The sequence below is a fragment of the Cheilinus undulatus genome, linkage group 16 (genome assembly GCF_018320785.1).
Source record: "Cheilinus undulatus linkage group 16, ASM1832078v1, whole genome shotgun sequence".
Taxonomy (NCBI): domain Eukaryota; kingdom Metazoa; phylum Chordata; class Actinopteri; order Labriformes; family Labridae; genus Cheilinus; species Cheilinus undulatus.
The window spans coordinates 38,142,945-38,164,021 of record NC_054880.1 but is presented as its reverse complement, the minus strand read 5'-3'; the positions used below and the strand labels follow the sequence as shown (position 1 = coordinate 38,164,021).

The 21,077-nt window shown below is 40.1% G+C and overlaps 1 protein-coding gene across 5 annotated transcripts in view; it reads right to left on the bottom strand.

The window, feature by feature from the left end:
- Window positions 1-5,554: 5,554 nt before the first annotated feature.
- LOC121523994 (cytoplasmic dynein 1 intermediate chain 1) overlaps window positions 5,555-21,077 on the bottom strand; it is a 110,417-nt gene continuing 94,894 nt past the window's right edge. For all 5 annotated transcript variants that reach the window (XM_041809134.1, XM_041809132.1, XM_041809135.1 and 2 more), the window contains 3 exons: window positions 18,615-18,755; window positions 13,892-14,017; window positions 5,555-6,299 (listed from right to left, as the gene is read on the bottom strand). In XM_041809134.1, coding sequence (XP_041665068.1) covers window positions 6,189-6,299; window positions 13,892-14,017; window positions 18,615-18,755 — 378 coding nt within the window. In that variant the 3' untranslated portion in view covers window positions 5,555-6,188. The remainder of the gene's footprint in view (window positions 6,300-13,891; window positions 14,018-18,614; window positions 18,756-21,077) is intronic.

Genomic DNA, 21,077 nt, shown 5'->3' with positions numbered 1-21,077 from the left:
AAGAAAAACGGGAAGCATATGTTGAAAGACTTTCAGACTTTTAGTAACCGTCCTTCCTAATTTCCAACGTAAAAGGGCCGGATACTGGATGAATTATTTAATGTTATTCCAGGAAAGTCTGTAAAGCTGTTTTTGTTTTATGCAGTGAAAATTGTAACATCTAGCTTTTCCAGAAAAATAAAATTAACAAGTAGGAAACTTCTAGATATTGTTATATGTTGCAGGAAATACATTAAGATCTCTTATGCTTAGGGTGCTGGTTTAGCCTATTTGGTAGAGCAGGTGCCTATAAACAGAGGCCGCAGTCTTTAAGGTACTTGATTCTCTGTGCTGTTTGGTGCATGTCTTCCTCCATTCTCTCTCCCCCCATGTTTCCTGTCTCTCTTCAGCTGTCCTATTATAATGAAAGCGAAAACCCCCAAAAATGATCTAAAAAAATCTCGTGTTCAACAGAGGCCTGATTTCAGACATCTAACTGAAAAAAACTCATTCAAAAATCCAATAGACTGCAAGACCAGAAGAGCTTTAGATGCTGCAACACTTTCAGATTTTAGGACTCATTACGCTGTCTTTCTATGGTGTTTCGCTTTGTGACTTCATCCTGCATCTTTTTGTTTTCGTATCTTTCCCTTTCCAACAGGGAAACTTCCCAGTGTTGGGGATGTGTGAAAGAGAAGCTCAGAGGGACTTCAGGGGCAGGCTGTCCTGATATTTACTGTAAATCTTCAGGAGTCTACGTGTGATCACAGTCTCGGAGAAATGGGACCCTGGTTTTTCTTGAAACGAGTGGTAGGAAGAGTTTGCATGTCTTTTAGCATACAGCTCTTATTTTTTAACCAAACCTCGGTTACAAATGTGCAGTTTTGTTTTTTTTTAACTAAATAACATTTCAGCTCCTCTCTGCAGCTTCTTAAAGATCCTCAACATAACTTGGATTGAACCTGATGACAGGCTGGTTAACTTAGAAGACAGTAGATTGAAAATGAAAACAAACAGCTGCCATTTCCAAACCTTAGAACAAAGTAGCGTCATATGAAAATAAAAAATATCCTGAGGCCATCCCAGCCTTTGTAAAAACTTGGTCAAAGATTCCTCCTTCTATTCAGTAGTATAGTGCAGGGTATACCCACTTATTTTTTGTCTCCATAGAGTACACCCACTTCTAAATAAATAGAATACACAATAAAGCATGTGTAAATCAAGAGTATACCCACGTCTGCATGGACCTCTACACCACTGCTTCTATTTAATGTGTAAAGAAAATTAACGAGCTTACCTGCAGTGACTATAGGGCCAAAAGTTTGAATATTATAGTCACATGTAGACGTATTAAAATGATGTTTCTTCCTGTTTTTCCTCTTTTTGTTCAGAAACAACAGTGGTGATTCCTGTGTTTCATTAGCTGCTCTAAAGAAAAGCAAAATGCATCATGACCAGAATTTCTTTGCACCGTGACTGTCAGACTACAACCGGCACTCAGACCTCTGGATGTGACGATTTTCTTAAACTGTAGTTTTGCAGAGCAGTTATCAGGGCAGGCAGCACCCATTTGACTTGAACATGCACTCTAGAGTGTAAAAAGCTCATTTTCCTCCTCAGGCCCCCTCCAAGGAATAATTTCTACCTTTTCAAAGTTAAAAAGGTCCAGTTGGGGAGGAAGTGGTGACTAAAAGGTTTCTTTTAATGAGCATTAGTGCTGCACCTACAAATGTTCCCTTGATTACTTGTTTCTTTTATGCACAGATCCCTTTATTCGATCCTTTAGTAGAGCAGAAATGTTTTAAATGAGTTACCAGACTCCCTTTTTTCTGTGTTTATTAAAAACTGTTGTGCTGTGTATTTGTGATTGACAGTCTTTCCCAACCACTCCTCACCTCTCTCTTATTTTCCCTCCTTCGACTCTCACTGTGCCTCTGGCTTCCCCCCTGTGTGCGCGTCTCTCTCTCCATCTCTCCACACCACAGAAAGCCTTCTGGCTCAGAGCCCACCCCCGAGTCTCGGATCAGCCTGCCGGCGCCCAGCCCTGACCACATCGGAGGCTTCAGGTTGGCTGTGGCCACGTTTGCTGGCATCCAGAGTGAGTTTGGACTCCATCTCCCACGCTACACTGTGGTGACAGCGGCAGAGGAGGAGGAGGGCCCCCTCCAACATGAGCTCCCCCTGAACCTCCATGGGTGGGGGGTAAGTCAAAGACAGGATCCCAATGTTTCAACCAAATTATGGTTGGTAAAATCACCTTTTTATTATTGTTCATAGTTTTTCTTATTATTATGAAAGTGTAGATGATAATCCATGTGAAATGATGAAGTTGCAGAATGCGAATTCTCAGGATTCAAACAGAATTTATTTTACTTTTTATTGACATCATATAGAGTAATAATTAGTAGTTTATTTTTTATACTGCTCAGCATGTGTGAAAGCAAAGCTGACAAAAGTTTAAACAGTACTTTAGTTGAAAATAGTTAAAACATGCAGATGTAGAAGCTCATACCTCTTATGATAATAATAAGCTCTAAAGTAAGACTGATCAATAACGTAGATATTTTAAGTCTAAATTTGACCAAACCGGAGTGCAGTGCAGCTTTCAATGTGTTCAGTTCTGAATAAGTTGGGGTGCTCTGTAAAAAGTTATTAAAAACAGAATGCAATGATTTTCAAATCTCAAAAAGTCATGTTTTATTCATAATAGATCATAAGCAATGTTAAATTTGAGACTTTTTATCATTTTATTAAAAATATTAGCTCATTTTGAATTTAATGGCAGCAGTAGCCGTAGAGATTTAGCTGTAGCTTTGTCTTGCTGAAATAGTGAAGGCCTTCCTTGAAGAAGGGTAGCATATGTTTTTCTCTATCAGAGATGTCGACTTTTGAACCGTGCACAGAAAACAAGGAGACGGCATCTTTGGTTTCCAAAAAGCATTTCAAATTTTTGAGTTATCTGACCACAGAACAGTTTTCCATTTTGTCTCAGTTCATTTTAAATGAGCTTTGGCCTGGGGATGACGGCGGTGTTTCTGGATCATGTTCACTTATGGCTTGTATTTGTGGATGGCACAGTGAACTGTGCTGATAGACGGGGCCGTTTCTTGCTATAAGCGGACTGTGCAAATGCATAGGCCCCCACAAGCCAATAGGGGGCCCCAAAGCTGAATGTTCACCCTCATCTGAGGAGGATTAAGTTTACCTGTCTGTATCCTTTACTATATATGCTTAAAAATAAAAGGAGGATATCAGAATGAAGTAAGCCACAATGATAAGCTATTGCCGGTATTTTTGAGGCAAAATTAATTTAAAATCGTTGACCTCCACTGTCATGCAGTGAGTGAGGTTCAGTTATTGACATATAGAGGATTTTTGTTTTCCTTATTTTGTTTGACTCAACTTAAAATGTTTAATTTTAATTTTACAGGTGATCATTCATGCATGCATGGATCATTAGCATGTTCGTGGATCATCTGCTGGATTAGGAATCTCTCCATTGTAGTTTGGCAAACTAGGGGCCCCCAAACAGCATTTTGCATAGCGCCCCCCCAAAGCTAGAAACAGCCCTGTAGACAGTGATTTCTGGAAGTGTTCCAGAGCCCATGCAGTGATTTCCAGGACAGAATCAAATCTGTTTTTAATGCAGTGGCCCCTGAGGGCCTGAAGATCAAAGCATCCAATATTGACCTTTGGCCTTGTCCCTTGCACACACAGATTTCTTCAGCTTCTCTAAATCTTCTCATGATATTATGCACTGTAAATGGTGGGATATTCAAAATCTTTGCAATTTTACCTTGAGGAACATTTTTCTGAAATTGTTCTACAATGTTTAGATGCATTTTTTCGCAGATTGGTGAACCTCTGCCTGGCATTACTTCTGAGAGACTCTGGGTCCATCCAAAAAGTCCAAAAAATGACTTCATAAGTGCAGAGTCAAGGAAAGGTGGGAGTATGAGGATAGGAAAGGAGAACAGGGATGTTTAAGAAATCCGACTGCACTTTCTCTAGGGTTAACCTTAACCCTAGTGCAGCTAATGAAACGTGAAAGCCTTGGTGATAAATATGAGCTCGTTACGTTTTTTCTATAGCCTAATATATCTTCAGGACGAGGCACTGTGACTATGAACATCTAGAAGAGCAGAAAAATTTCTCTTATAGTCAGTACGACTAGATGAATATTATTCAGGTCCTCATATTTTGCAACGGTATAAAATTGTTTTGTTTTATTTTCTACCTATCCATTCTTTCTTCAATTCTCTCGTTTCTGTTGTTTTATAGGTCGCTTCATGTCATGTCTTTCTTTAAGCTCATTATGTGAGAATAATTATAAATCGTAACCTTCAATTGTTACAGATTTTCCTCTTCGTACTTTCGTAATTATGATAAGAAATATGACAATCAAAACATGGCAACTTTTTATTTTGAAATTGCTGTGATTTATAAACTTTCATCACACTAACTTTAACATTTAAAATAGCAAAACAAATGCAGCTTGCAATACCGACTAACTGATTTACTGTTTGGATAAAAAATGGTAAAGATACAAAATAGGCTAGTTATCACTCGTGGGACAATATAGTTGTCATGTCTGTACTCTGTTCATCCTTATTTCCTCCCGTTTAAGTCATAGAGTCATCAGTTTGACAGTGAAAATAATTTTTAAAATTGGTGGCAGTTACATTACCGCCAACAGATGCGCCACTTTAATTACAGTTGATGCGAAGAATTGTGGGTTGTCTCTCATCTCTCCTTTGGTGGAGGATGGTCCATTGTTTCCGAGGCTAAAGGAGATAATAAAGGAAGTAATGAAGCTCCTTTTCTTATCAGTTAGAGCAGTGCTTCCCAAACTTTTTTCATTGAGACCCCCCTTTAGATAACTAAGAGGAACTGTGGCCCCCCCATGATCCACACAAAAAAGGGACTTATTGCTGTCAAAAAATACATATCAGTTTGAATTTTTTTCATCATTTAAAGCCAAACAAAACAACCAAAAACACAAGTGTTATTACCAAAAGACTTTTGTATGAACCATTCATGTGTTTTATCATGATTTTAGATAGTTTGAAAGGAAGGAAGGAAGGAGTTTAGCTAACCACCATCGAATGAAGCCAAAGGTGAGACATGACCCGTCACATTTCCCCTTCCTCGTCTTTTAGTAGTTGTAATGTCTGGTGTAGATTCATTGTTAACCCTCCATTTACCTGGAAGTTCTCTCACAAAATGAAACTTAAGTTATAAGTGTTTTTATAGTGGGGTTTTGCGTTGACTTTACACCAAAACTTTAGACAGAGCTTAAAGAGAGCTGGTGTAGCATACCGCTGTGGTGCGTCATTGAAGAAGTTTGTAGTTTAAAATTGTAGGAGTTACACATGGTGCGTGCCTTACTGTCCATATGGCATCAACATGTGTGTTACTGAGAGTAAATAAAGACTTCTGTCAGTGAAGAGAAGCTGCTGGAGTTTGATTTAAACTCCACAAGGGAAAAAGGATCACACGGTTGATGAGCTCTGCTTTAATAGTAAACACAGCAGGTTTGACAGCGAGCACTTTGCAGTACAATATACCTCTTGATCATCGTTGCAGCTCATTAATAATATACAGTTGTTGCTCCAGTTTAAAACAACAAAATACAAAGTGCCAATCCTTGTTCAGTTTCTGACACCCTCACACACCTACACACACACGCCAAAACGTCACCATAACAACCAGCTCTCATGTTTATGCATCTGTAATACTTCAGGAATGTGTTGCATGCAGGCATCATTATACAGAGAAAAAAGCACAACATAAAGTGAACATGACAGTTTGTAAACAATACATGACTAGTCTATGGACCCTGCTTTATTTTCACAGTAGTGCAAAGCATTGTTACAGTACACAGAACTTCATAAGGCTGAAAGACTGCCACTTCGTAAATACTGCAGGCTCACAGGTTGCAAGCAACACGTCACTGTAAGTCGTTAGACAAATAAATAAAGTCGGACAGATCAGTAGAGAGAACAGTTTACTCGCAAACGGACAGACTGCAGTTGGAGGACAGTAAACACAGAAATACGATGAAAGCTCGGCCGTGTTCGGACCCGATGCTAACGGCACAGAAAAGTGAAGAAACAGAACCGTGAGTGAGAAGCTCATGCTACAGTGACACCGATAGAAGCACGCCAGGCGTCTGATTCTCCCCCCGCTTTGGTTTGGAGTCCCCCGCTCTATGAAGCCAGCTCCATAGGCCCCTCCTCCTCGCCGTCTGCCCTGTTAGCACGGATCTCCATCAGGGTACGAGCGAACCGCCCCCAGTCCTCAGTGTGAACCACTGACAGCTGCAGGAAACATCAGAGAAACAGAGAAAGCACACATTAACACAACAAATATAATTTTTTAAATTTTGCTAACTTTAAACTATTTAAATCAGCTGGTTTAATCTACAAGGTTCTACATGGTTTGGCGCCTCCACCAATGAATGATTTTATCAAACAAAAGTCTGTCAGTGTCTCTGGATCCCGAGTGACTAGAGCCACTGTCAGAGGTGAATGTGAACTTTCATTCAGGTGAACATCTTTCTCCCAAAACGTCCTGTCTTATCAGGGTGTAACCTTTTGGAATAGTATTCCACTCTCAATGAAGGAAAGCACATCCTTCCCCACTTTTAAGAAACAATTAAAACTATGGCTAAGAGATAGGCAAACATGTGATCATGTGTGAGCTACAGCATGTTTAAATGTCAGACATGTGCAATACTCATCTTTTCTAACCAAGCACCTTGTTAAAAATGCAGTATAATATAGAGAAATGTGCAATTGGATGTAGTGCAATATGAATCGGTGCAATACAGGGATATGTGCAATATAAATCATTGCAGCCCAGGGCTATATGCAATATGGATCAGTGCAACACAGGAATCTGTGCAATATGAATTGGTACAATATAGGGGTACGTCCAATTGGACTCAGTGCAATACAAGGGTATGTGCAATACAGATCAAGTCTGGCTTATCTAATGTGTTATTGTTGTTTGTTTGTACTAACACGATCCTGTTGTCACAGTTTTTGTCCTTGTTCGCGGTTGTTTCCTGTGTGTAAATAGTATGTGTATATGTTTAATTTCTTACATCAACCTGCCAGGGGGTCTGCAGATGGAAATTAGCCTTGGGCTACAATCCGGCATATTTATATTTTATTTTTAAATGTTCATTAATATGTGTTGTTCCCCCTTTAATAAACAAACAAACAAATAAATAAATAAACATTGCTTATCTATTTTTCTAACCTTTATTTAACCATGAAAACCTAACTGAGATTAAGAATCTTTTTCAAGAGTTTTCTAGCCAAGATAGGCCATAAACACTAGGAAAACACGAAATGATCAAATAGGCAAATATCTGTCAGAACTGGATCATAATAACAACGTAGATCTGACAGAACATCTACAAACAGATGTGTCTGCCTCCCATCTTCTTAACTGCATACAATGAGACCAAGTCATTAAGGTTCAGCTCCTTTTTCATTTATTCCAGGCAAAAGGAGCTGCAAATTTAAATACCTTTTTTACAAATTGTTGAAAAAAAACTTTTGCAAGAGTCACAATCTAGGTGGTGGCAATAAAAATAAGTTAAAGGTGGCAAAAATGGTCAAAAAAGCAGCAAAAAAAGTTGCAAAAATGAATGGAAAGGGGCAAAAAAGGCAGAAAATGTAAAAAATGGGTGAGAGGTGACAAAAAATGAGTTACAGGTGGCAAAAATGGTCAAAAGGCGGCAAATACAGTTGTAAGAAAAAGTATGAGAACCCTTTGGGATTTCTTGGATTTCTGCATGAATTGGTCATAAAATGTGTTCTGATCTTCATCTAAGTCACAATAGACAAACACAGTCTGCTTAAACTAATACTGCACAAAATGACATGTTTTCATGTTTTTATCGAACAAAACATGTAAACATTCACAGTGAAGGGTGGAAAAAGTATGTGAACCCCAAGGCTAATTGTTGACCCTCCTTTGGCAGCAATAACCTCAACCAAACGTTTCCTGTAGTTGCAGATCAGACCTGCACAACGTTTAGGAGGAATTTTGGACCATTCCTCTTTACAAAACTGTTTCAGTTCAGCAATATTATTCGGATGTCTGGTGTGCATCGCTCTCTTGAGGTCATGCCACAGCATCTTAATCGGGTTGAGGTCAGGACTCTGACTGGGCCACTCCAGAAGGTGTATTTTCTTCTGTTGAAGCCATTCTGTTGTTGATTTACTTCTATGCTTTGGGTCGTTGTCCTGTTGCATCACCCTTCCTCTGTTGAGCTTCACTTGGCGGACAGATGGTCTTAAGTTTTCCTGCAAAATGTCTTGATAAAGTTGGGAATTCATTTTTCCGTCAATGACAGCAATCCGTCCAGGCCCTGAGGCAGCAAAGCAGCCCCAAACCATGATGGTCCCTCCACCATATTTCACAGTTGGGATGAGGTTTTGATGTTGGTGTGCTGTGCCTTTTTTTCTCCACACATAGCATTGTGTGTTCCTTCCAAACAACTCAATTTTGGTTTCATCTGTCCACAGAATATTTTGCCAGTAGTGCTGTGGAACATCCAGGTGCTCTTTTGCAAACTTCAAACGTGCAGCAATGTTTTTTTTTGGACAGCAGTGGCTTCCTCTGTGGTGTCCTCCCATGACTCCATTCTTGTTTAATGTTTTACTTATAGATTTGTCAACACAAATGTTGGCATGTGCCAGAGATTTCTGTAAGTCTTTAGCTGACAGTCTAGGATTCTTCTTCACCTCACTGAGCATTCTGCGCTGTGCTCTCGCAGTCATCTTTACAGGACGACCACACCTAGGGAGAGTAGCAAAAGTGCTGAACTTTCTCCATTTGTCGACAGTCTGTCTTACCGTGGATTAGGGCTGACAGCTTCAAGTCGATTGGTCGATTAATTGATCGGAAAGCTTTAGGTTGACCAAGATCACCCTGGTCGGCGAATCGCCCCCCCAGCCCCTAGACGCTGGTCTGGGGGCAAAAGCGTGTGAGCAGCTGAGAGAGAGAGACCTGCTGCTGGGAACAGGAGCAATGCAGCTCCTGGAATTACAGGTAGAGAAGCACACAAAACTACCAGAGTGGGATATTTTCTGATATTTTACAGCATTAACGCTCAGAAACAGCACATCAACTCATCACAAAGTTACAGGCTGTTTGTATTGAAGTGGCGCTGCTGAGTCTCTCTGCTCTGTACTCCCTCACTGCATCAACTCCCGCGGTCAGTTTAATTTACCTGCCGGCAAATAGGCTGCATAGTATAATGTCGTTTTATAATCTCCTTAAAGTTTTCACGCTAGCGTTAGCTTCTCTTACAGTCACACAGAAAGGAGAGGTGATAAAAGGCGATGTCTGCTGGTCATTAAGTCCTGACGAGCAAACTTTTTTCCTCTCACCTCCGTAAATAAACGCTGCCTGCTGCCTGCTTTATGCTCATAAATGACACAGCGCGGGCTGGATCAAGTGATCCTGTTAATGGTTACCGTTACAACTGAATGAAAAACGATGATCTGAGGTTATTTTGTAGGATGTATGAGTTTAAAGAGTTACCGCGCCAGGATCACGGAGATCAAAGGCAGGTGCGCGCTGATCGTTTCTCAATTAATTATATTATACAGCCTAGTAAGACATAATGAGCCGAAAAGATACATTAATGCTTCCAAAGGCTTGTTACGTTCATTTTAGGATCATTTAGAGTACCAAGCAGGTGCAGTGAGGAGCCTGGATGGATTGAATTAGTCCCCGACGAGGTAACTTTTTATAATGAATGAAATTTTTTACCTGAACGACAAATCGATTAATTGGTGCCTGGGTGTGATTTTGGTCGACCAAGTTTTTCTTTGATTGACTACAGCCCTGCTGTGGACACATGAACATCAAGGCTTTTAGAGATACTTTTGTAAACCTTTCCAGCTTCATGCAAGTCAACAATTCTTGATCCTAAGTCTTCTGAGAGCTCTTTTGTGCCAGTCATGGTTCACATCAGGCAATGCTTCTTGAGAACAGCAAATTCAAAACTGGTGTGTATTTTTATAGGGCAGAACAGCTTTAACCAACACATCCAGTCTCATCACATTGACTGGACTCCAGGTGGCTGACTCCTGGTTCCAATTAGCTCTTGGAGAAGTCATTAGCCTAGGGGTTCACATACTTTTTCTACCCTTCACTGTGAATGTTTACATGTTTTGTTCAATAAATACATGAAATCATATCATTTTTTGTGTGGTATTAGTTTAAGCAGACTGTGATTGTCTATTGTTGTGACTTAGATGAAGATCAGAACACATTTTATGACCAATTTATGCAGAAATCCAAGAAATCCCAAAGGGTTCACATACTTTTTCTTGCAACTGTATGTAGCAAAAATGAGTGGAAAGTTACAAAAATGGACAAAAAGCAGCAAAAAGGTGGGAAAAATTAGACCAAAATGGCATTTAATGGCTTAGGGCAGCAGAAATGGACGAAAAGTGGCAAAAAAGATGAAAAATTAGCAAAAAATTGCAAATAAGGGCAATGGAAATATACAGATAAAAAATGAAATTAAAGCCAAAGTGTGGGAAACAAACAGATTTATGTGACTTGCAATGGATAATTTCTGAGGTCAAAGTTTCCTTTTTCAAAGGTTTTCTGGGAGAATAAAATTTCAAATTAAGACTTAAAGAGCCACAAATGATCACAAAAGAGACACCTGTGGCTCAAGAGCCACACATTAAGTAACACTGCTTTAGACAGAGGGTAAGAAAAAATTATGAGAAAGAATATTCTTGAATAACCTTAAATTTTCCAGAGTAATTTGTAAAAAAAGGAAGACTATTGGATGACAAAATGGAAATAAATAAGTTAAAAGTTGGACTTGGTCATAAAAAATATAAAATAACTAATAAAACCCTGATGAAAGTTGCAGTTTTGTAATAAATGTCTAAAAGAAAAAGGTCAAAGTTCTGATAATTACGTCTTAGTAGGATCAAGTAAAGTCTCTTTACTACCCTGATCTGATGGTTGTTGAGATATTTTAGTCCAACCTCAACACTCCCAGAGCTAAAAATGAACACTCTGAGCTGTGACCTTAAAGGGTTAATAAAGGAATTCAAACTGAACTGTTCCTCTTAAAGTGTCTGCCTCGACTCGAGCACTGTGGGAGTCAGAACGAGTGGGACAGAAGCCGCGGCCGCCACCCAAGCTGTCTGCAACCGCTCTGCGAGACCAGGCTGTAATTAAACAGGAACCAGGAGGAGGGAGGCAGCCATTTTGAACACCCCCCGCCCCCCACAGAGCTAGGCTGGCCACAGCGGGGGGGGGGGGGGGCTCAGCTAGGACATTGAGCATGTGCTGCTCTGAGTTCAGCTTCAGCCTCATTTGAATGGAGTACAAGAAGCTCAAATGTCAGAGAAAGTGCTGGATTTGTTGTCAAGCTTTAAAATCATTTGGTGTCAAGGATCGGCTTTAAGACCCTGATCCTAATCTGCTGGAGTTTAGAATCATGTCAGGCTTCTGAAAAGCTTTTATTTCATCATTTGGACTTTCCAGCAGCATCAGTAAGGACAAATCAAAACACTTAAGCCCCCTGCTGACAAATTAAATTAGCTAGAGTTAATTTGTACCCAGTAAAATAATCCTGAAATTAAAGCATTTTACAGACATCCTGGAGTTGCTTGATGATCTTTTTATTCCTGCGCTGTTCCTCCTTTTAGCAACATGGGGGAATTTTAGAGAAGAAACCCCACCACCACACACATATGTCCTCAAGGTCATAAAAGCTTCAACCCTGTTTATGTTATTGATGACTCTTCGTTACCATCGTCCCAGCCGAGTCGCTCTCCACCTCACCACACAACAAAAAGATGCTAAAATTAGCCGAGAGGCTAGGCTAACGTGCCCTCACATGGGGAATCTAACCAGAGCCCTCTGAGCATGAGGGAACATACGAAAGGCAGGCAGGGAGGTTGGCCGTTTTGTGGTGATGGCAGAGTCATGTGGAGGTTATTTTACAGTGACATGAAGCAGGGAGGGACAAAAATCAAATGCTCACATTCATGGAGATGCTGACAGTTGGGTAAACATACAGAGCTAAAAGACCTAAAATGATCGGTTGTGGTTGATGTAGAGGTTTTACTGTGAAAGAAATTCTTCTGTTATTGTACCAGTGTTTCACCAAAGTCAGTGGAGCAAATACATTAAACACAGCAACAGTGGTGCATGAATATATTTAACGTTTCTCCTCTAGAAGTTTTTCCTCTGTGACACAAATCAGTAAAGAAGGAGGAATTATTCATTAGTTGTGACTGATTTTTTCAGTGACTCAGTTTTCAGGCTCTAAAGTCTCTCAATCTGCTGTAGTGCAACTTAATAACAGCAGAGCAATAAATTTTGGTCATTGTCGCTCACTCGGGCTTTTGGCACCTCAGGGGTAATTAAATCTTGATCGTCTGAAAATGAAACCAGTGAGAAACACCAGCTGCACACATCACACCACTCATAGTGAATCCAGCAACAATGAAGTCAGCCAAAAACATTATTCTAACCACACCAAGCTGCCAAAATATTAACAATGAATGAGCGCAATATTGATTCAAACTTCACTTTTGTTACCTGAATGATGAAAACAATATAAAAAAAGGGAGCACTCACTCTGCCCTAATTTCTGAGAACCAAAAAAAAAAAAAAAATTTCTGTTTGCAGGTTTGCTGTAGGTTTGTTCTGAACACTAACTGTGAGATGTTATTACCGTAAAAGTACATGACTGCTGTGGTGCCAACCTAGCTCAGCAGCTAAATCATGCACCTGCTCTACAGAGATTATAGTTCTTCAAGCAGACAGAGTACGACCGGGGGGGGGGTTGAAAATGTTATTTGAATGTTTTACAAGTTTAATAGGGAATGGTGGGAGGTTGTCATTTGAAATTTTCAAGAGCTTTTTTTTCATCACTTCCATAGAACATTTTTGGGAATGTATTTGTAATTCATTGGGAATTTTCTATAAAATTTAGGGCTAATTTGCTTTGAAATTTTGGTAAAAATTTCTGCCCAAAGACAAGGCAGATTTTTCTTTTTATCAGATCCTACTAAACCCAATTATGTGGGAGAAACTAAAAATGCATTCCAAACAAAAGCTGAAAGTACTGAAATATCAATGCAAAAAAAGTAAAAAAAAAAAAAAAAAAAAAAAAAAACTCAGAGAAACAGCAGTGGGCAGAAAGCCTCTTCCTAAAGCTTGGATGTGCGGTGTCACACAACACTCATATATGGCCTGTTTCCACAAAGCGGTATGGTTTGGTTCAGTACAGTTTTGCCATGGTTCAGCTGGTTGTCAGTTTGGCTTTTTAAATGTGGATTAAATAATGACAAACAATGACAGAAGGATAACTGGCACTCAAATGGGAGCTAGCTACCATGGCTTACATTAAAGAGGTGTTTTGTAGCACAGGCTCATTTGTGAATGGCACATCTTTACATGCTCACATACCCCACAAGGTTTAATCTTTGATAGTATATCACTGCTTCAGTTAAAAGCGTGACTGTCACAAAATCAGGATTCTTTTATATGTTAAAGAGGCCTAACTAGCCTTTTGGCTTAGTGCAAGACTCCTCAAGACTCTTCATGCTGATGCTAGAAACTGTGATATTGATCACCTCCATGCCAGATAAATCAGTTAAACTGTGGTAAAAATAACTTTTTTGTCACATGTAGTGATCATACTCAGTGTTTGTAGAAAACTTCTGATGATTATTGCAGCGTACTGGTCCATTTAGAGCTGTAAAGTACTAACTTTCCTCTGTTCCCATTCATTCCTAATGGCTCTCCCCCACCTCTGACCCCGACATTCAGGATCTCAAGATTGCAACCAACCAACCAAGGCATAAGTAAATAATCTCAGAAAGAAGCACACAATCTTCCCTACCTCTCCAGTATCGTAGATCCAGACTCGACCTTCTGAGTCGCCCACAGCTACCTCCTTCCCTCCTGATGACCAGCGGACTCTGTTGAGTGCTGATGCCCCCTCAATGGTCACACTAGCAGTCGGTACCTGGGGGGGGAAAAAAAAAAAAAAAAAACATATTCATCTAATGTTATTCAAATAAATCCGCACAGGTACCTTCAGTGATGAAAAATTAAGTTGATGCAAAAAACAGCAGTTCCCGGAGTGTCAACTTTAGGCTGGCTCAGTAAGCCGAGGATGTGGTGGAGTGATTTCTGCAGAAACTACTGCATATTTTGTTCACTCTTAACAGGATAGAGTGCTTTCATAGAGCTTACAGGGTCAAAATTATTTATCAAACCTTGCATACACATATAGCAAAAATATGATTTTTTTTGTTTTGTTTTTATGTCTTATAACCTGCCGAAATACACCAAAACAGTTCCATTCCAAAATTTGAGTTCCTTCAATTTACAACTGAAATAAATTGAATATAATTTTACATTTATGTTATTTATATTTATTCAACAATTCTGAGTGCAGATGAAGCAGGAGCAATATGCCAGTTTTGTCACTTTTTATACACTTGTGAGGTACAAACAAACTTATCTGTCTGATTAACAACTTTTATTTTTAGAAGTGGCTTTTACTGTATTTTAACTGTGTCCATGTTTGCTGATGTAACTCTTTTTAGTAAACAGCAGTGCTCATGTTGCACCTTTTAAAAAGTCTAAAACCATCTGCAGTGTTTCCATAAACTGTTCCTGACGTGTGGCGGGCGAGTCTGACACATGTCACCAGTGGAGACAGAGGCCTTGGCATCATGTCGCCTCACACACTGAGCTTCTGCGTATTTAAAGCAGCGCTAACCACAGACTGGCTGTCATTAGCCTGCTAGCTTCCCCCGCTCCGCCCGAGTGGATCTGAACTGAGCGCTTTAAATTGGCTGTACGTGTGTGAGTGAGTGTGCATGCTGGAAATGAGAACCAGGCGAGCTGCGCTGCTCCGTTAGTGTCGTTATGACTGTGTGTTTTTAATATGAAGCCAACAATGGCAGTCTGTTGCTATTAGGCCCACTGTGTATGAGTGAATGTGTGTTGCATGTGTTCAGTACATCCGTTTGTGTGTGTCTGAGCGAATGTTTCTCATAAAGCACATTGTTAGCCGAGTTAGGCCGTCGATAATGAACTCTTCCTCTGTCGCTGAAAAGGCTGCTGTTGAGGGAATCATGGGAAACTCGTCATGTGTGCTGCAGAGGGGAAGAAGCTCCTGATGAGATCAATGAGGGAGAGAGCCACAGTAGAAACCAGAGGTGAGGAGAGAGACTTTATGAGACACGACAACTGAGATGCAACTTCAAATAGGAGGAGATAAGATGTGAATTTTATGTGGACCGCAGGACAGATATGCCAGAAAATGAGTGAGTAGAGGAGTGAAAGAGCATTATGGGAAATGGAGGAGGGCATCTGATGCAGACTGGTATTAAGGTTGAAGACAGTGAAGGTATCGTCTCCATGGATACCAAGAGAGAAGGAGAATGAAGCATCCTTTTATCCCTGCTTTTACCGAAGTGATCAAAGGTTCAGTACCATCTCTCAGAAATGCAAAAAAGTAGACTTCTCATACTTTCAGAACATTTTTTTATATCAAAACTATAACTTTTTCTTCCACAAAGTTAAAGTTAAGACTTTTTGCTTACACATGTAAACTAGAGTGCTGGAAGTCAGTCACAGTAAAGGGTGCTGAAAAAGGTGATTCATGCTTTTTGACATGCAGATTCATCCTTTATAAATAACTTCCATTAACCATACGGGTTTATTCTTACTTAGAGCCTTGGATCTCGACCTTTTTGAGATGCTTTGGTGTTCATAATTCCCAGAAACGTGTCTAACGCCTAAAAAACATGGCAAAAGGGCACATTTTAACATTAGCTTTAAGTGGCTACATGGTTTAATGATCAGTACATTAGGTAATGGGAGAGATTTCTTCTGGTGTGATCCCTCAACCAACATTGTCCTTACTTCTGTTTCACTCAGGAACACTCTCGTCACACATTTAACCATTTTATTGCAAATGGATATGGTTTTTCCTTGGCGGTGAAGGATCTGCTTAAAAGATGCTCCCTGAGTTGGTGATATGGATGCATACATTTACGACACTGTGTATTGAATGCAATAAAATTGGTTCAAAAGCAATTAATCCATAGTACATTAATCTGAATATGAGGGTGCAACAAGCTTTATGCTATAAGGAGAAGGCTGGGGTGGAGGAGGTTAAGCTTTGCCAGCAGCAGTATGTCATATTTAAATAGACTGCTGTGCTGAGAGAAAGAGCCGTGCTTGTTTGTGGGAGCTGGGAGGCGATAACGGGCAGGCATATGACTACCATGCTATGCATGAACTAACACTAAGCTTTATTTCTAGAACAGTCAAAGTGAATCTATGAGCAACTCTACTCTAACTGCTACTATTCATAATAATAGTACCTATACTGTCTATAGGTTCTTTGCAGTCTCAGGATTCTGAAGGCACACATATGCTTCATAGGGGTCAGGGAGTGGGGGACACCCATTAGGACTGAATGGGAATGAAGGAAAGTTGGTACTTTAAAGCTCTAAGTGGACCTCTATGCTGTAAATATCATCACAAAATTTCTAAATATATTGAGTCTGATCCCTACACTTTAAAAAGTAGTGTTTTTCCCCCACAGTTTAACAGATTAACCTGGTGTAAATACTATCAATATCACAGTTTTGTCCTGCAGACCTTCTACTGCATCTATTTAGATGCGGGAAGAACGGGGTCTTAAGGAATCGATCCTTTTTAATGTTTAAAAAATCCTAATTATGTTTAACAACCAAATGCACCTTGTGGGGTGAGTGACTGAGTAAAGATGTGGTGTTTGAGCTTGTTGTAAGAAACTACTCTTTGATGTGAGTCACTGTAGCTAGCTCCCATTTGAGTACCAGTTTCCTTTCCTCCATTGTTTGTTGTATTAAATCCACATTTAAAAACCAAACTGGAACCAAATGAGAAGCCAAACAACCAAATTTCAAATGATCTGGATCTCCTAAAAGAGAGAGATTTCCCATCATAACGAGCAAGACTGGATGGACATCAGCCTAGGAAACATGGGTAAGATCAGAGTTTAAAGTTCAAAACCATGAAAAAACATGCTAGACCATGCTGGACTGATTTGCAGACACAGACCATACAGGAGCATTATGTAACACTGCTCTTCCAGGCTTTGGACAGAGGCTTTTTTCACTCCTGCCTGCTGTTTCTCTGAGTTATTTTTTTTTTTACTTTGTTTTTCTGCAAATTGAACACTTGGTATTTTCGTAACCAGCTCAAAACATGGCCTTTTGGTAGCTTTCTCTATGCAGAGATCACCTCTTGCTCACCATTGGTAGTTCTCCAATGCTGCATGATGTCATCTGCAAAGAACCTATATGATTACCATCCTAGCTACTAATGTTAATTTTGCATTGTTCTTTTTCTGTCAGTCATAGTTGTTATTGATAATTCATGCTAAATTGCCCTCATTAAAGTTGATGTTATACCCTTCTAAAAAATGGGAGAAAAGGTAATACCCATGACAGCCATAAATTTGACTTCCATTTGTTGTTTTGTTGTTTCTCTTGTCCTTCCTTCTGCATCCCCCTCTTTATTGTCTCTAGGAAATGACTATAAAATGGCAGACAGTTACCAGAGAGTTTAAAAGTCAGAGGTGTTGTTAAAGCTATTTTACAAACTGAGCAATCAGAAGAGATGTGTCCACCTGTTTCCACTTGTATGCTTAACTGTCTTGGTATTGGCTTAGCATTTCTGGTAAATAAATGGAAGTGGTAGCAACTTTGCCCCATACTATATAATATATAATTAATCCTTTTATCCAGTGGTTTTCAACCTTTTTTTCCTTAGAGACTGTCTATCTGTATAAAAAGATGCCATGCTACCAAAAATTAGTACAAATTTTAACTGTTTCATGAATAAAGTCCAAAGGAAATAGGTCTGCAAATGTTATTCTTTCCAAAATGAGTTTGAGTAACTACTTAAGTGTTTTGCCATGACTTTACTTTATATGTGAAATCTGGTTTTGACTTTTGACAACCTCAAAACAGAAAAGTCTCATGCCCCCCCGAAGTCTTGAATATTTCATACAGACCCCCCTCCCAAAAAAACACCCCATTATGTTAATATTTAATTAGGCTTAGATGATCTTTTTGGCTTCATCCTCAGATTCTCCCTCTCAAAACCAAATGTGGCTCCACAGCACTGAGAATCTCTCTGGTTTTATTATTTTAATCTCCAGCATGAGACTGCGGACTGAGGTCTCCTGCACATGTGTGCTCTCGGCTGATGGGACAGAGTGTGGGAGGCGGATGAGAGGAGGTGACGGGGTCCTGAGGTTGCAGGAATGCTAGTGGGACACGTCTGGGTGGGGAGATGTCACTGAGCTTGATTTAGAGTGAGGCCTGCGGGAAACGCCCACAGAGGAATCTTGAATCGTGTGTGCGTGTGTTGGTGTATGAAGGGATGTGGAGGGGTTGATGGGAGGAGAAATGTTTGGGGTATTTGGTTGTGCGGTTCAGGGACGAGACCCAAAAACAGGCCCTGAGGACAACAGAGACAAACGCACATCAACACACTAAGACATGACAGAAAACACGCCCATCATGACCTATATTCATGCAGGAACACACCTCTGTGTCGTTGTTGAGGTTCCACAGGTCTAAGCGGCCCATGCCATCCACGGCGGCGAAGATTGCAGGGTGCACGGGTGACCACATGACGTCATATACATAGTCTGCGTTGTCCTCAAACGAGTACAGAGGCTTATTGTGCTGAAACAGATAAAATGAGATCAATCACAAAGATGGTGGGAAAAGAAGCTGTAGAGGAAAAGAGAGAAAGAATTAGGGATTACAGTGGATGACACAGTTGAGATTGAAAGAAAGAGAGAGAGAGAGAAGGAGTGGAGCGAGGGAGTGAGAGAGCTTCAGACAGAGTGGCGCTGCCTCAGCCTTGGGGCCTGTCTGGGTGCAGAGCCTAATTAAAAAGCCTCGCACATTCACACAGCACCATAAAACCGCTAGGAGAGATGAAAGGGAGGGCCCCTCCACAAGGTGTACTGTAACCTCAACACAACAGCTGTCTGAGAGACACAGGGAGACAGAGAGAGAAGGATAAGAAGAGATGGAGATGAGAGGAAAGGAGGGGTGGACAATGGACTAAAGGGAAGTGACACCAGGCAGTTTATGAGCTTTTTAAGAGTAACTAAACTCCAGAGTTTAAACTGAGGTGCATATACCCTGGAAATTTAAAAAAAATCCTTTAAAATGTCATGAAGTTGAAGGGATAAGAGACGCCCACTCACTCCTTCACTCCTTTATGCTGTCCCTATCAGGGACATCATTTAATTTGGAGTCATAATGTCATATCCAAGGTATACTTAGCATGAGCTTCCTGAGTGTGAAACAATGAAACACGCATGCATCTGTTAGCAACCTCGTTCTCTGAAAACAATAGTTTATCACGATCTCATGGAAAAGAACTACACTACCCACAATCCTAGAGTGTAACAGCAGCGTTTTTGATTGGTGAAGCCAGCTGTTATCCAAGAGCTTAATGAATTTGATAGTAAACTTTTGCCTACAGATGATTCCTATAGAAGACAAAAGCTTGTATATTATCAGGTTTTCTTGCAATATCGGATAGAAGAACTACACAACTCACAATCCCTGTGTGTCAAAGCAACAGTTCTGGAGCCTGCTGTTACCTGTCTCAAAGCAAATATCAGCTATTGGCTGGTACTACTGAAGGTTATCTGTCACCTGCCACCGTATCAGCCAGGAGAAGAATTCAGTTGAAGTAGCTGAGTTTCAACCACTTTGCATCTGTCCAACACAAGGTGTAATATGTAAGAACTTTGTACACAAGTATTAAGATTTGGGCCCTTACTGATTAACAATACCTCTAAATACCTATATACGTGGGTTTTTAGTTGAAAAAATTGTAGGGTAGGTAGGGATGTGCACAGTCAAACAGTTAAATTAGTCTATCAAATTCGCCGGCGTGAGATACACACGTCGGTTAATTACCCAGTCTTGAAATTCTGGTCTATAATGCTTCAGCCACTAGAAGCTGCTGTAGCTTCAGTTAATGGCATCCTGTCCAAGCTTTCCCCCAGTACTTAAATATGAGAAACTTAGCTGTTAGTGTGTAGTAGGAACAGCGTGGTATGACATTTTTTTAACTAATAAAAAGAAATAAAGTAGTATGTAGGCTGTTGAGGGTTGAACTCACTACGCACCTAAACTAGGAAAGAGGCCACTATTTAAAGCATTATATTAATCTACAAAGAGGAATGAGGCTGGCGGAGCTAGCTTTTAATTTTAGCCATGCTGTACAGAGTATATTGGGCTCACATCAAACCTGCTAACACAATGACTGATGAATTTGACTGTTTTCCAAGTATTTTCTTCTCTTTAGACAAGTTGGTTAAATGCAACACAACTTAAATACTCAACTTTTTGGGGTCACCCCTTTGAAACAGACACTTTTTCGTTACTATGATTCATTAAAATGAGAGGAAGTAATTTTTAAAAACATGCAATAATGAAAATGATTGAAGGAACACAAATTACTTCAGAGTAAATTAAGCCGTGTTCACATTATATGATAACTAGAGCCTTACACCTACAGATATCAGGATAGTTTGCTGTTGTCTGTTTGTGGTCTTTTGCTACACAGTCTACAAAGAGTGAGAATTAAACTTTGTAAAAGTTTAAACAAAATGTACTGACATGTTACTGCAGCATGTCTGAGGCTAGTGCACATGCCGCAATTAAAGATGGAGGTTAAAAGAAGTGTGGGAATCTGGTTTAATACAGACGTATGTGTGTACGTGTCTTTGGTTAGGATTCCTCAGGCTCACAAACTGCATTCCTGACAGGTAGAGAGGGAGGGGTGGAGGAGAGGAGACAGGTTGGCTGGACGAGCAGATGAAAGAATGTAGTCCCCCTCTCATTCCTCCTTTTTTTTTCTCCATCACCTTCTCTCTCTTTCTCTCTCTCTCTCTCTCTCTCTCTCTCTCTCTGCGGTCGTTTTAAAAGGCTGTGAGAGCTGCACACAGATAGCAGGCCCCGCTCACACACAAACACAAA